At 38.0% G+C, this 16,441-nt stretch overlaps 1 protein-coding gene across 1 annotated transcript in view; it reads left to right on the forward strand.

Annotated features, from left to right (window-relative positions):
* REEP3 (receptor accessory protein 3) overlaps positions 1–16,441 on the forward strand; it is a 42,071-nt gene that overhangs the window by 18,423 nt on the left and 7,207 nt on the right. The window contains exons 2-6 of the mRNA XM_030488747.1: positions 1,773–1,845; positions 6,152–6,228; positions 6,740–6,860; positions 8,175–8,288; positions 15,621–15,768. Of these exons, the coding sequence (XP_030344607.1) occupies positions 1,773–1,845; positions 6,152–6,228; positions 6,740–6,860; positions 8,175–8,288; positions 15,621–15,768 (533 nt within the window). The remainder of the gene's footprint in view (positions 1–1,772; positions 1,846–6,151; positions 6,229–6,739; positions 6,861–8,174; positions 8,289–15,620; positions 15,769–16,441) is intronic.

Below are 16,441 nucleotides of genomic sequence, written 5' to 3' on the forward strand. Positions count from 1 at the left end.
ACAAGGCCCTTTCAAACATAGAGGGCTCTGCAATTATGCCTCCATAATTTCATCCTTCTCCCTCACTTGTGGCATTTATAGCTTAACATTAGTACCTCTGCCAGTATTCTCGTGCCCCTGCAACAGGCTTCCTCCCATGTGTTTGTCTTGCACTCAAGATGGAGAAATGTTCTCTGTGGTATCTGTGATGTTGAAGAAAGTATCTCACCTTTGCTGTTAACAATTCCCTGGGTTTTTTTTCTCACATATGTATATGAGTAGAGGGAGATTACTTTAGTACTCTAAATTGGTTTCCTACGAAGCAGAAGACTTCTGCCTACATAGCAGAGTAGTGCTTGGAAGATGGTGTATATCAAACTGACTGAATTAAAACTCACATTGATGTTTTGTATACTAGGAAAGTTCTGTGGTAGTCTTTACAAATAACATCTTGCAGAAGATGAAGGCTCTTGCAGTCATTGCTTTTAAAAAAACCAACAACAACCAAACAGTAGAGTAGGCTACAAGTTCTTAGAATTCTTTTCTGGGTTTGACAGTAAAGTAAAGCTTGGTAGAGTCGTGCAGTGTTCTGCAGTGGCTCTGTAGGTAGAACCATTTGTTTAAAGCTACCTGACACAACTATAAAAGCTTAAAATTTAGTTGATTATTTACTTTAGTAAACTTCAACCATTTGAGTTGAGATCTCACATCTCATATCTGTCCCAGGTGGACTCTTATTAAAACAAAGCAAAACCAACAAACAAACAAAACCCCAAACCCAGAACCCACATGATGCACCTTCATTTGCCAAACGGTGAGAAGTTAAATTACTTAAGAGTTACGAATTTTCTTAGCTCACTGGATATCCCTACAAATATAAATTTCTTCTACATAACTATCCTGAGCAAGTGGTAAGTGATGCTGCAGAGATGCAGACAGACTTTTCCGTGATTGCTGCTTGCTGGAACTAAGGGCAGGCAATTGCTTGACTTTACAAAATGTAACAACCTGGTGAAATAAAAGTGCAGAGCTCTTGCATTTGTCAAGGATATGGCAACTACTGCTGTTCAATTTCTCAGAAAGAACTGTTCCACTAGTGTGTATCCAAGATTCTTACTAGAAAATTCTGTGCTGTAACAAATTTGTGTTAGAGCAGATCTTTTTTTCTGATCCTTTCCTCAGTATGGATTGCTTGGCATCCTCTCCCCCTGCTCTGCACCTTACTTCTGATGAATTTTAGCAGAAACTTGCTGTCTGAGCAAAACTGAATTAATTCCTACTTGCTTCCATTTCCATGTGTTTTTGCTGCAGAGTTCTAGCAAAAGGAGGTTAAATTATGTAATTAATCTTGTCTTAAAATTGCTTTTGAAGAGTCTTTTGATAAAAGTAGGTGATTCTGGTTACCTACTGTAGTTGTTAGAGGCTCTTTAAGTCTGAGAACACTTCCAGTGTGTAAACAGTCTTCTGGTATGGAGATTGCCAGACTAGTTTTACTTGTAGCTGAACCAGAAATGCTACTAGTTTTACATTATCTACTAGAGGCAATCTTACGAAACCATTTGTTGTCTTCAGGGCACACAGCCTTTTCAGTTCATGTTGCTCTATTTTGTGTATTGCTAAACTTCCTCCAAGCAACCTATAACATTGTGATTTCCTCCCCCTACCCCCCCCCCCCCACTAGAGAATGGGATTCCTTTTTATTAAGTTGGCTGCATCACTCTAATAATGTTTTGTCGTCGTTCTGTCGTATACAGTATAACAGATTCTGAATGCTCTTTTTATTTTTCCAATAGGCTGGTGTTTGGGATGTTGTATCCTGCATATTACTCATACAAAGCTGTGAAGACAAAAAATGTGAAGGAATATGTAAGTCACATTCCTTTTAATTGCTTAAATACATGCTTCTGCTGACATAGAACAATGAAATTTTCATTACACAATGCAATAAATCACATGAAATCTTTATGTGACTATCTTAGTATTAGATACAACAGTTGTGTGAACCTAGTGGTAATCCTGGGATTTTGTCTGAAGGGCTAAATTTAAGGTTTCTCAGACTTTTTTCACAGACTTTGCTGAAATGTGTCCAACACACTATGCTGTATATGAATGTTCTTAGGATTTTTAAACCTAATCCTTAAAGTGTTGACTGCATTTCAGTGAAGTGCCCAAAATAATGCGCTCTTGGGTGGGGGTAGAATAAAGGTTCCCTAATTCTGCCAACACCTATAGTATAAGCAATGACAAATTGTTTCTCAGTGGCCACTTAAAGAGTAGCAGCAGTATAATTGTAATTTTATAGAGCTCAGTAGGGGATTCAAATCTACCCAAGAAAAGGGTAGCTGTGGTTAATCTATTTTTCCTCAAAGAGGAGGAAAAAATGTAACTGGAGAAGGAAAAGATTTGGTTAAAGTGATGTGGAAGAAAGAAGAACAGACAGAAAAGTAACGTGGAGAAAAACACAATTACTGTAGTTACTGCAGTTTAGAATTAATCTGTTAAATTATTTACTTTTCAGTGTAAGCAATGATGATTACCACAAGAATGTTACCCAGTTGCAGTCACAAGGAGCTTTTGGTCATTGAGTTACTTCCCTGTTTTAAGAGGCAGCCTTTTGGCAACTAACCTGTATTCTCTCGTGAACCTTGTTCTTAACTTGGCTGCCTGACTCAGGATGGAGTCAGTGCCATCACTTTAACTTGGCAGCTGTAGCTGTGACCTAATGCTGCTGTTTGGATGTGTGATGTCTCTGCTTTGTATGTGGCTGTAGTAGTAGAATGCAGTAGCTGTTGTTGTTCCCCTTGTATGTCTTACATTTAGTCTGATTGCTCCATCAGGGCTCCAAAGTGTACATCATATTCATACTTCTGGTTTCTGGGTACAAGCTGATTAGAGCTTACTTGTGCACATAGAGCCAGTGTGTGCCAGACCTAAGCTTCGGGGAAAGAAAAAAAAAAAGAGAAGAATTTTCTGTCTCATGCTTACTTTACCCTGTCAGGAAAGTATATAATGCAAAGAATTTATAATCTGCTTTTCCTCCCCACTCCCTCAAAAGAGATCCATAGGCTAAGTAGAGGATAGCAGTTTCAAACTCTTAATAGAAGAAATCACTTTAAGAGGTTACCATTACCTCTTATAATGTGTTTTCTAGGAAAAAAAGTAATGTTTGTAGAATGCTCAGATTTTTTTATTCTTTCTTACCTCTTGTCCAGTTAGCTATGACTTAGCTGTCTTTCTTGGGCATTCTTTTTTAGATATGCCTGTCATTTGCACAAGAGCTTTAGTCAGGGCCTGGAGACATATTTTTCCAGCTGTATTTTCATTCAGTGTGAAACACTGCTTTTCAGTCATATGTGGTCTTTGAGGAGTCCCTGAACTTGCAGTTGCATCAAAATGTTCATGGGTCTGAGATGAATGACACCCATCACAGTGACTTCCGCAGGCGGGGAATGGCACTGATTCATCAGTGAATTACCACTCTGTTGCTGGTTGGGTTGAATGTCCAAATAGATCTTGGGGACAATCCTTGGCTTTAATCTTCCTAGCTGGGTCAATTTTCTTTCACGGAGGTTTAACTGCAGCCTTCCAAATGGCACAGCTCTGCTGCCAGCCATATTATGGGCCAAGCACAACTTCCTTTCCAGGGTTATGTGTGGCTCAGGAGCCATCTGTTTTTGTTTACTGGATTGCAAGAGCTTTGTAACAGTGAAATTATTTACTTATTCACTGCTTCCACCAGTAAAAAAACAAACAAGAAGTGCAGATATCTTGATTTGCTGTGTAGGTCATGATGCAGCAGATTGTTCAAAGATTATTTCAGGGGGTGGGAAGAGTTACTTCTGGGTTTGGTAATTTAAAAGACTTACAGACTTTAGTTCTAGAAATTAGGATCTGTGCCTTTGAAAAGATGTATTTGTTCTTGTGATTACCCTGGTTTAATGGTGTTGACTAAGATCTTTTGAGGATTTTTTTTCACTGTGTTATACCAAAGTGCTTCTAATAAGCCTCTGAAATGTAGTTTAGAAGTCTGAACCACCAGTTTTCTCAAATCCTGGCTTCAAAATCCTGACTTGAAAAGATGTGCTTCAGCCAAAGCCAACAAAGATGAGCTTAACACTTGGATGGTAGAAAAAAAAGCTCAACAAAACAAATTGTAATTGCTCTTTCATCATAAAAAGCAAAACTCCATCAAAGCTTCTGTAACTTCATCTTTAAGAGTTAAGTAGATGATAGTCTTCTGGGCAGTGTCAAATAGGACCTTCTGTTTTATTTGTGGTTTTCCCCACGCTGTATGAAAACCCTGTAACTCACTCAGGTTGTTGTCAAGGATACTTTGGTACCTAATGCATTAGTTGTACTAGAATATGATCTGATTTGTATTTTTGAGAATCTTTGCCCAGACCTCAGCAGGACTCATGATCTCATCTGCCCTTCTGCAGAGCATTTCTTACTGTTCCTAGCAGCCCAAAAGAAACTTCACTTCTAGTGTTTCTAACTGGATGAATAGATGTTGATGAAAGAATGAATAGCCTGGATAAAATATATTGGGGGAGGAGGGAAAATCAGTCTTGCATGGCATCCTAAAAATTGCATTGCATTATGCTTAGGTTGATGGAGCAAGGGTGGATGTTAATTTTATCTTTGTTCAGGTGTTGACTCTGGTTCATGGAAAGGTCACCAGTCTAAATGTCACATGTCCCATCAGAGATGACTTCAGCTGTTGCGTGTGTTTGTCTTAGTTTATTCAAGCCTGAAATAGCTAAATCCTTTGAGAGATTGAAGTGAAGAATGTCATCACATGACTGAGTTTCTTTTCAAATTGAAATGCAGAAAAGCATTTAAGATAAATGGGTCTCAAGTTGTGACAAAGGAAGTGATTTTTAAAGCATAATGTACGGCTAGGAAACAGGCAGCAGTGTAGCATTAGGTTTTGAGTACTTAAGTCCACTTCAAAAAAAGATTGCTTTAAAAGTGAAGATTATGTCTAAACAACATCCTCTGTATAGTATATATGTTCTGTCTTTTAAAAGAGGGTACCATGAATTCAACAAATATGGAGTTTAATGCTTTGTGGGTATACCAAAGAGTTAGTAGTCTGTATATTACAGATGAAATGACGTTAACTGCGTCTGGTTGTGGGTGATGCTTTTCTCCTCTTTTTTTTTTTTTTCCTCCCCCCTCCCCCCCCCCCGTTTTGGTTTTATTGTAGTGTAGATAGTGTTGGAATTTAAAGAACAAGTGGGCGTTCAGTTAGTATGAATAACCAGTGGTGGTTTGCACTGGCCTGTTTTGGAAATACATTGCACTTGGCCACTGTTGTCGTAGAGAAGACAAATGCGTGGAACTGCTACTATAATATTTATTCTGGAAGATGTAATCAGTTTAGACAACCAGGTTTGAACAAATGTTCAAGGAAAATGAATGATTTAGTTAACTGCTAGAAAACAAAACTAGAACCTGTATTTTAAGAGCATTGTCTGATCTCAAAACAATGATGTATAGTGTAAATCTTAAAACCAAAAAGCGTATAAATGTAACCCCCTGAAGCATTAAGATGCTTACATGTGAGCTCTCCTAGTAACAAGAATTTTGTGGTTCTTGGCATATACATAGAATTAAATCTCCATGAAAATGCCTTTTTCCTGTCTTGCCTCATGTTAATACCATAATGCTAAGCACACACGTAGAGCTCAACTGCAGAGTGTAGCTGAATAATGTGTATTGTGAAATGAATGCAAGGGCTACCTCACATACTAATGCTGACTTGTGTGTGTATAGTATGAACATGGATGAGTGTGGAAGAGAATGAAATATCCTTTAGTGCTATAGTGGGAATTGCACTGCATACTTGTGATAATATACTGACTCTTTGCATTGGTTTTTTTTCTTATCACTGAAACTTTCTAAAGGCAGAATAAAATATGTGAAGCCAGCCTAGGTGAGGTTGTGACCTAGCCATTTCACTTAGCTTGTTGCAGCTGCTGCCAGTTCTACTTAAGACCAGAAAACCCTTAGGACCTTCATAAGATTTCACTTCAAACCCAGTTGATGCAGGCTGAGATTCTGTTGAATGTCTTGCTCTGACAGGTCTGAACTGATTGTGCAGTGTGTAGCGTATTCTGTATGAATGTGAAATTAAAATTCTTACTGAAGATGGTGTTCTAATTTTCAGGTCCGCTGGATGATGTATTGGATTGTGTTTGCTCTTTATACAGTTACTGAAACAATAACTGACCTAACAGTCTCTTGGTAAGAGCCTTATTTTTATGAACTCTGGATGAAACTATACTTGCTTCTGATGTTTTTTAATTTGTAATGACTTAATTTTTATAAAGAAATTGTGCTTGTTGGTAGCCCTTTTTTTTTTCCCGGGAGAAGATCTTGGTGTTTGTGAAGAGTAGCATGTTTCCAAGCTTGCCATACACTGTCACTGGAAGTAGGGACTATAAAACTTCCACCTTTCTATAGAAACTGAATAGCAGAATGAAACTCTTATAAGGATGGACTGTAATTTCTCTATGCAGGAATGTATAATGCAAAGCAAGTATATTAACTGTTCCCATTTATTAAATGACATTACAGTCAATTAAAACAAATACATCAATATTTAATTTTTGTCTAATATAACTTCTTGTATGTGAAGAAGCCTATATGCTAGTATGTAATTGTGTTTTTTGAAGAGATCTCTTAATGGTAATTAATTACCATGCATTTTCTTACTGCAGTTGTTGATTTCATGCAACCTTTAACTTGTCTGTAGGTTTCCACTGTACTATGAACTGAAGATAGCTTTTGTTATTTGGCTCCTTTCCCCATATACTAGAGGGGCAAGTTTAATCTACAGAAAATTTCTCCACCCACTTCTTTCTTCTAAAGAAAGGGTAAGAAATAACTTCTCACATTTTTAATGCCTTATATGGAAATACCATATGCTGAAGTACTAACTGTTGCTAGATACATGATAAAAGCAGATCAGGATGTTACTGGTTGGCCAGGCACCATGAACTTGGACTAGCAGAGACAACTGCATGTGACTATCCATATGCATGCTTCAGTTTGACTTGCAAGAGCAGACAATGTACTACTTTCTATTGACATGAGATAGCTTGGTGTTCTCTCGTCTACTTACGTAGTGTGCTTTGGGAAGTCCAGTTGAGTGGAAATGATTTAGTTTGACTTTCTACTGGAATAATGTGCAGTACTCTCTGTGCAGAAGCATGAATGCGGTTTTAGCAACAACTCTTCGTGTTACTATTTTTCCTAGCACAACCTAGTAATAACGCTTCTCAAGACAAATGACATTGACTTTTCTGGTGTGTGAACTGACAGGATAAGAGGAGAGACTTTCTACTGAGGTTTAAGGGAACACCATTCAGGAACAGAAAATGCACAAACAGAAAATAGCTAAAAGATACTTAGCTTTAGCCAAAGTAGGACAGGGCCATAGATCTGCTTAGCTCTTTTTCCATGTCCTGTTTGGATGCGTGGAAAGAGTGATTAGCAAAAGTGGTAAGACTACCACTGGAAGACCTCACAGGACAGAAAATAGCATTCATAAATGTCAGTGCTGGGCTTGGCCTTTGTTAGGCAAAACAGGTAGTTGACATGATTGCCACTGATAAGAACAGTAAGGTCATCTTGACCTTCTGAAGGTTGAACTGTAAACCATTTGCAACTTCATAAACTAAAGGGATTTTTCCCTGTAGTCTGCAGGCTGTGGTGAACTACCTTTAAGCCTTTAGCTCTAGCTCTAGGCATTACCATAGCTTGGGATAAATGTCATGACCGTATTGTCCTTGGTGCTTAACTATGTCAGAACTCTGGCTTCAGATGTTCTTTCTGAGTCAACTCTACCTTTCTAAGGAGCTCTCTCATTTCATCTTAAGCATGTTATTTCTTGAAGAACTTTTGCCTGACAAGTTAAGCTTACTCTCTGTAAGGAAGTTGCTATGTAGCTGCAAGGTTTCTGTGCTGTCCAGAAGTGATCCATTTTATCTTCTTTGACCACACATTCTCTTTTAAATGAGAGAGTATAAGTGAACAAAACATCAGTATACAAAGGCAAGAGTAATTGTCCTATTAAATATTTTCTTAAAGATATCTTCTGTTCTTTGTTGATGGGAAAAATAATACTGTGGGGTAATGTGACTTTCTTATGCATAGCCCTCTAAAATTTAAGTATGTTTTCCTTTTAGGAGATTGACGAGTACATCGTACAAGCCAAAGAAAGAGGCTATGAGACCATGGTGAATTTTGGAAGGCAAGGGTTGAATTTGGCAGCAACTGCTGCAGTGACAGCAGCTGTAAAGGTAACTTTCTGCTTGCATTAATTGCTTTTCTCCTTGATCTAAACCAGTGTAATTGTACTGAGGATTTGCCATTTCTAAACAAAAATATTAATTCTGCAAATGTATTGAAAACTTGGAGCACAACTTAAGGGTTGCAGTCCTCTACTCCTCATCCTATATTTGTTGTTTAAGGTGGCTTATAGTTTGTTCTTGGATAATGGGGATCAGTTTACTGTAATTCAAAAGATACCATGCAGATTTCTATGCAGGCTTTTGGTAAAGATGACTTGTTTCTTTTCTGTCTCTATTATGCTTTCTTGTTTGTAAACAAACTGTTTAAAGGATTTCTGGCTTTTCTGCTGGTTTTCTCCAATCAACTAGAGGTAACTCCACATATGAAGTAAGGCATGAAAGATTGCTACCACAGATAAAAGTTATCTTGACACAATTAACTTGTTTGCAACTTGTTGGCTGAGTTATTAAATTAATACACTAAGCATTAGCTTGCATATTGCTCTTTAGCATACTCTTGCTTTGTCCAATTTCCATTAAATCATGAATTAACCTGTGATTGTTCCTACAAAACTCATGACCTTCAGTTGAATCTCAGAGAAAAACAAAATGCAAGCTTACAAGTAAGATTCTAAGCCTGCTGTGGCCCACAAAAGGAGTATAACTTCAGGCAGTGTGTATCCTACCTATTATTTATTTAAACCAAAACACAAAAAATAAGTATGGAAAGAAAGATTTGTATAATTAGTTAAACGATAGTTTTAAGGTGATCAGGATAAATTTCTTTCTGGGAATAAATGAAACTGCTGTGTTCATAGTAACAGGACTGAAAACCTGAACCCTGTTAGTAGATAACAGAAAGCAGGTCTGTGTAGAGGTCCCTGGATGTCAAAGTTAAGTGGGTACAGCTAGCATTTAACTTGTGTTTCTGTGTTTGTATGTGAACTACTTACTTTATGAATCAGATATGTCTAAAAACCTACATTTTCAAATGCTGTCTCAAAAATGCTTGGAAAAATACTCATGCATTTCTTGTTTGTCCATTTTCTCTCTTTTTAAAGATATATGTGGGTGGTAACATAAAATAGCAATTTCGATTCAAAACATGAACATAATGAGCCTAAAATACTAAGAATGTGATTAAATTTGATCACTGGTTCTTTTTTGTTATTCAAACTCTCAGTATTGCCTCAAGGCATGAAATAATTTAGACTGAAATAGAGTACACCTCTAAAGGAATGACAGTATTAATAGTGAAAATAGGTTAATTTAAAAAAAAAAAAAAAAAGACACCCACCCACCCCAACCCAAACAAACCAACCAAACAAAATCTTCAAGTACTCTACTGGGAAAAAGTTTAAGAACTAGGCTAACTGCTAAAATGCAAACTCTTTGCCAAACAGCAAATCATAATTTCTTACAATGTGCACCTGTAACGATCCTTACATGTTTTCCTTGTGTCTGGCTGTCTGGCTAAGATTTTTTTTCTATTTCCTTGTTAATCCTTATGGTGCTACAGAAATATTGTAAAATAAATAACACAAATGTCTCCTCCCACTTTCTACTGAAATAATGAATAACTTTTTCCTAAATGTCTGTGTTTAGATTTCATTGCCATTCAGCTGTGACTGGCAAGATGCCTGCTCTATTTGTTAAAACTTGTTAAACATGCTTATGAATATTTGTACAGAATTAGTTCAGTGCAGATGAGATGCTTGGGCAAAACGACCACCACAATACCGAAGACCTAAAAAAGACATAATTTTTAAACAGTATGAAAGAGGAGACTCTCTCAAAATCTTTATTTTGGCATGTTAAACTTCTCTTTAGTTTGTCATTCAAAAAATCTGAGCGTGACTGTTCCATGCAAGCAAATGGAGACAATGCATGTGTTCCTGATTTTGTTCCCTGTTTTTCAAGAGTTGACTGCTGCCTCCAGCAGGTGAAAAGATTATCCCTTCAGACTGAGCTGGTGGAGCATGCTATAGGATTTCAGGAATGGAATCCTACTAGCGGGATCAGTTTTGATGGGAAGGAGACACACTTTCATCACTTTTGAGGAGCAGGCATGCTTATTCTGACATATCAGATCTTAAATTAGGAGCAGAGAATGTGGGAGGTTAAACACAAGAGGTCCAAGATAGCTTCTGTTCACTAAAGTGTCTAAGCAAGATACGCTACCATGTCTGCTTATGCTGACTTGGAGGGTGATAAAATTGTTTGAAATTTTCTGGAATATTTTCAAGATCAAGTGTGGGAAAGAGTGGTTTACTCCAAGGACTGACAAAGAAATTAAAAGGCTAGTTGGCTCTGTAGGGGAGGCTGGAGCAGCCAGCCAGGTCAGTCTACTGAAATTTGACATACATTTAAACCTGCTCCACTGTAGTTAAGTTGAAATATAATTGGCAGGAGTCATGGCTTATAACTTACATTCCTATACTGATATTTTTAGCTGGCATTAGTTAGCCACTGTTCACATAAAATTTAGTGTTTCAAAACCTGCTAAATAGCATACATTAACAAAATAAATTTTGTTACTTAATTTAATGTGGCAGAAATATTTGTAAAATCCCACTTTCAGAAGTTTGAGATGAAGTATAGTCTGGGCTGACTTTTCCAGTTTATTAATAAAAATATTCTTTGGGATATAAAATAATCAACAATAAGATGCCTCTAATGACAGGAAAGTTGTTGGAGCTCTTTCAACTCAATAGAATATGGATTTGTGGAAATTATATCTACAACACTAAGTTCCACTGATATATCTTGTATTTTCCTGCATCTGCTTTACAGATCTTCTGAGATCCTAGTTACCTGTACATTCCAATTTTTGCCGACACAAATTCTGACTTTTCAAGTTACTAGCGAAAACTGGCTTCTGTATCACCAGATGTGGGACAGCTGCTGATTAAGCTGTGACACACACGGTCCTTCTTAATGAGGTCACACAATTATTGTTCATTTGTAAAGTAGTATTTCATGGTGGTGATCATAATGTATTTTGAGGGCTGTGTTTCTGCCTGTCTTTGAGTCATCCTGGGTCTGCTGCCTCTTTGCTGGTTGAACATTAGTCTAAAGGCCTTGTACAGACTTCCTCTTCTTCCCACTCAGGGCATGGCAGAGGAAGGAGGTATCTTGCAGCCAGCTGTGGCATACAGCCAGTATCAGTATGAACAGCTCAGCTCACTAGCAATATTGCTTTCATTCTTCCTCCCTGCTGGGACTGCCTGGCATGCTGCAGAGGTCATTCACAGGACAGCAGTCCCTCTCCAGGTTGAGAGGGAACAGAAGTCATTCCCTGTCAACCTTGATTGGATCAGGGAGAGAACAGCTGGGAATGTGGGTGCTGCACGCTGCAGGTCTGCAGCCACAAAGCTCCAAGCATTTCTGTGGATGCAGAGTCCATTGAGAACTTGTCCAATGAAGGCAAGCAGCATTATTCAGTGATCCTGACCACTGAGGGGATGCAAGTTCAATTTAAGCAACAACAACAAAAGAGAGTCCCTGCAGCAGACACTGTGTGGTGTCTGTTTAGAGCAACTTCCCTGGGTTAAGCACATAGACTATAAAAATACATGCTCAGTAACAAAATAGAGAATGGCATTTCATGTATGAGGGTCAGCTGATGAGACTGCATACTAACAGCTTACTAGAGTCTGAGTAATCTCAAAAGGAGTCCCTTAAGTAGGCTATATTTATAAAAAAAATGGATTTAGAAACCTATTACAACTTTAATTAGTGTTTCAGATTGGTCACTGGTAATGAATGTGGTCTCTCAAAAGCATTTTGTATGTTTTAGGAAATACTGTTGAATAAATAAACTCGATCTTTAAGACTTGCTTTTTGTTTAAGACAACACAAACTTCGTGGTTCATCTCTTCAGCATTCACTTGCATAGATACTTGAGCACTGAAGTTGTTCTGTGCTTTTTTTGCCTGCATTGTAATTGTAAATGTATGTGTCTCAATCTTTTGTGGTGTAATTTAGTTGGCAGCCTCTGGGCTGGATGCAGCCTGCTGTATTTCTTCCTTACTGGTAGGAACTGTTGCAATAATGGGACACCAGTGCAGGTGTGGCAACTGCTCTGTCATCTTCTTGCGAGCAGTATACTGGGACTCTGTGTATGACTGGGGAGAGGTGATGGCTGCTGTCATACCCATGGCATGAGTGTGGAAGCGGGAGATCCCCTTTCAGGTCCATCTGCAATTGGATTGCTCTACTTTCTGTTTTGTGGCAAACATCTTCCAAGCTGTGGCTAGTAACTCTCTCAGCTTTGAAACAAGATACCAAATTTCTTAATGCATTAATATTCTAAATGTGAATGTTACTTTCATGTTTCCTGCTGTAGAGAGTATTTAATCTCACATTTCCTGCAATAAGAGGGTATATAACATTTTTCAGCCAGACTTGCATTCTGAGCTGATGGTAATCCAGATCCGGAATGCTTTGTTGCAGCATAAAGCAATTATCTGCTGCTTCAGGGTATGGAGCATGGAAGAATCTTTATAAATCTTAAGTGCTGTATGAGCATAGTGATGGGTTGGTTTTTGTTGCAGCTTTTTTTTTTTTTTTTCTTTTAATAATTAAAACACACACAAAACACCTTGAAATGTGGCCTTCAATTAATCTGTGCAGTGGTGTGGAGTAGAAATCAATCTTGATTTGGCTAGACTGGATCTTTATAGGGTTGGGATGGAGACTGCATTCAGGCAGGAGACTGCGGAAGACTGTACGGAGTACTTGCATAGGATTAGTATAATGTGTGACCATGACTGTGCAGTACAGCAGTGGTTGTGCAGTCCCCATTCCTACTGTGACTCTCGGTGTGTGTGTGTGCTGCATCTCTTATTTGTATATGTATCCTTTCAAACTTCTTAACTTTTGCTGTGTATAACTTGAGTAAAACTTTCTATCCTGGTAAATAGTTTCGGAGCGAAGGGCCCATTGTATGAATCCGTTTGTCCTCCCTGAATGAGGCAGTGCACCACAGGAGCTCTAGCTTCAGCAAGAGTGCAGTGTGGTTAAGGAAACAATGTTATTTTATGGCACAGTTGACTTTTTCCCCCCTCTTGGAAGAACAAAATCCTGTATCCAAAAGATGCACTGAAAAATAAGGCTGAACGTTTCCAGCTTGGACCTAGCCACTATATTTATAGTGGAATAGGAAATACAGGCTTGTAATGTGACTTCTTAGCATGTTATTATAATTTTAATTTCATTATCTGGTACAATTTCCACTTTTTTTTTTTTTTTTTTTTTTGTAGTATATAACATGATGAATGAACTCGCTGTGCAACTGTTAGGCAGGTGTGTCTTTCTATACTCTAGCTTCTGGAAGAATCCAGCTTCTGTCACTGGATTATGTCCACACTTAGTGAGTGGGGTTGTGCTGAATTATTTCTATGGACTCTGCTGAGAACCAACTGCATCTATTTTATGCATTCATAAGTGTTCAGTGATGGAAACCTGAGTCCAGTTGCATATCTTCAAGCAGTGGATACAGACTGATCAACAGTCTTATGTGTTATAGCAGATACTGTAAGCTGTTACTTGTTGTCAAAAGAAGCAGTGATGTCTCTCCAGTTCTCTGCTATAGTGTCCTAGCGTCTGACTGTAAGTTCTCAGGCATAGCTAGTTCCTGATTTGGTTTACCGTGCAAATGCTTTTCAATGCAAGAGGTGCAGTAGTGGAAGGGCAGGATTCCTGGCTTAAGGCAGGGCAGGCCTGCCTTAAATAAGCCATCTTACGGAATAAAGTTAACTTAAGAATTTCTACAGTAGTTTATACACAGACTGTATGTTGTCCATAGTGCATTTTAACTCAAGGGCAAGCTGTAGGTTGTGTTCTTGAGACCCATCAGTCATCCAACAGGTATGTAGGAAGAACTAGAAAAGTAAAGGCTTCCACTTCTCTCATACAGAAACCTTCCTTTGTTAATGTTTAGTGGCAATGTATGAATGGTGTTGCAAGAATTAAAGTTCTTATGGCCTGTGTAGCACACCTAGTTTTACATGCTATACTAATTACTAGTCATTAGAAAATTAATATTAAGTTCCCTTTCCCCCCGTCCCCCTTTTGGTAGCCATGCAGTCTTAAGGAGTATCACTACTGTTTCTTCGCTTCACATGGCTATTTTTAACATGGAATAATTTAGTGTGCTGGTCTACCATCTGCAAACAGTTGTTGCCATGAGGGTGGGAACAAACGGTTGTGGCCAGTGGTGCAAGAACAGCCTTATGCTTGTACTGTTGCAGAGAAAGGTGTGTGGATTTCTGCTACTGCTAGCTAACACATTGCTCAAATGAGGATTTTCACTTAAAAGCTTCATTTGTAAGAATGAATGTTGTTTCATTTGTAAGAATGAAATTTTGAACCGTTGCTCAAAGTAGAATTAATGCATACGCATATTAACCTTCTTCTGAAACGGTTATTTTTTGACTAGTATGTCAGAGAGGAAAGAACTAAATGTTATTTTAACATGACATTGAGTGATGTGCTTGTACTTTTAGTTGCTTATACAAATAATTAATCTTCAGTGCTTCAATAACAACATCATCTGATGTTAAGATGAAAAGCTGCTTGATGACCATTCTTTCCAAAGAGGAACTTTCTGTATGTCCCAGGTAGAACAGATGTAAAGCCAATCAGAGACTGAATACAATATTAACGTTCAAATGTGGTCAACTATTCTTACCTGTAGCATTAGATTTTGGGTTGGTATTATGTCAGTAAAGCTAGTTAGTCTGAGAATCTGCTAGCCTTTAGTCCAGGCAGGACCCCTTTGGTTCGTGGTTTCAAGTTTCTGACAACTAGAGCTGTTGTAGTGCTGCCAGTTTCTCAGTTACTTGAGTTAATGTTGCAGAGTGTATTTTTAACACTTATGCATATTCGGATTTGTGGAGTGTAAAATATGAAATAGTGGATATCCTTATCTTCAACCACACTTTTAAAACCGGAAGTGCTAAACTTCACAGTACGTAGCGCTGCTGGAGAAATACCATGTTTGTAGTGAATCTGGTGTTTCTGATGTGTGTTGTGTCCTGCCCCCTTGCCCCCCCACTGAAACACTTCCCCTCACCAAAAAAGCCTTTAGTTGCTCAGATTAAAGGAGTGAAATGAGACATTTGTAATGAAACTGCTAGTTTCTGTAACCTTTTCATCTAGGAGCAATATACAGTTAAGCCTGAGTTAAAGCAGTGAAGCAAAGGCAAATCTGTCGCATGCTTATGTTAAATGAATTTTGTAGTGCAACAGGAAGCATGGGCTTAAACATCTTAACACAAGTTGACAGCAAAGTTAAACCTCTGCTTTGTTTTCAAAGATACTGTTGCTGTATTTCAGAGTCAAGGTGCCATAACTGAGAAACTGAGAAGCTTCAGTATGCATGATTTGACTAGTATACAAGGAGATGAGCCAGTAGGGCAGAGACCATATCAGACATTACCAGAAGCAAAAAAGAAAACCAGAGCCTCTGCAAGTGAATCTTCAGGTAAGTATCTATCTTTTTTTTCCTAGCTAAAAGAACAATTTACTGAAGATAGAAGTGGGAAAGCAGAAATACATTTAGCCTTTATAGAAATGGAAGAGGCCTCTAAGAATTCCAGTATACCTAAACAGAGTTGACTTGAGCAAGAGATATTATGACAGTTGAGGAAATCCTCCCTGAATTATTTTTGTATTGCAGCCACTAAAAGTGTAGTCATACTGTACTCGTTACTCCTAACTTTGCCAATTAGCGGTGAATTCCTTGCCAAAGTAAAGCTTAATTGGAAGTAAAATAAAATGTGATTAAGTGGTATTTCTGTGACAAATGTACAAAAAGTTAAACATGGTAACTTACGGAAGCGCAAGAAATTTTGAAGAGAAAATTAATGGAAATGAATTCAGTAGGTCTTAATGGTAGTTCAAAATGTGAAATGGCTTGTGGTGATAGGAATAATGAAGGCATTAAGTTGTCATAATGGACCAATGCACATCAGTGTTCAAAAGCTGATGGTGCATTGTGTGGTGACCAATATTTTTTCGGAGATATTTCATTATTAGTCTTACTTTATTTTTACATTCGTTGTTATCATCATCACGTTGCTCTTGAGTCTGTGATCTTTGAAGGAAGGTTTCAGTGGAAGGCTGTCAATTGCACCTTTTTAAATGGTGAAGCTACA

This window comes from Strigops habroptila, chromosome 5, assembly GCF_004027225.2.
Source record: "Strigops habroptila isolate Jane chromosome 5, bStrHab1.2.pri, whole genome shotgun sequence".
Lineage (NCBI taxonomy): Eukaryota > Metazoa > Chordata > Aves > Psittaciformes > Psittacidae > Strigops > Strigops habroptila.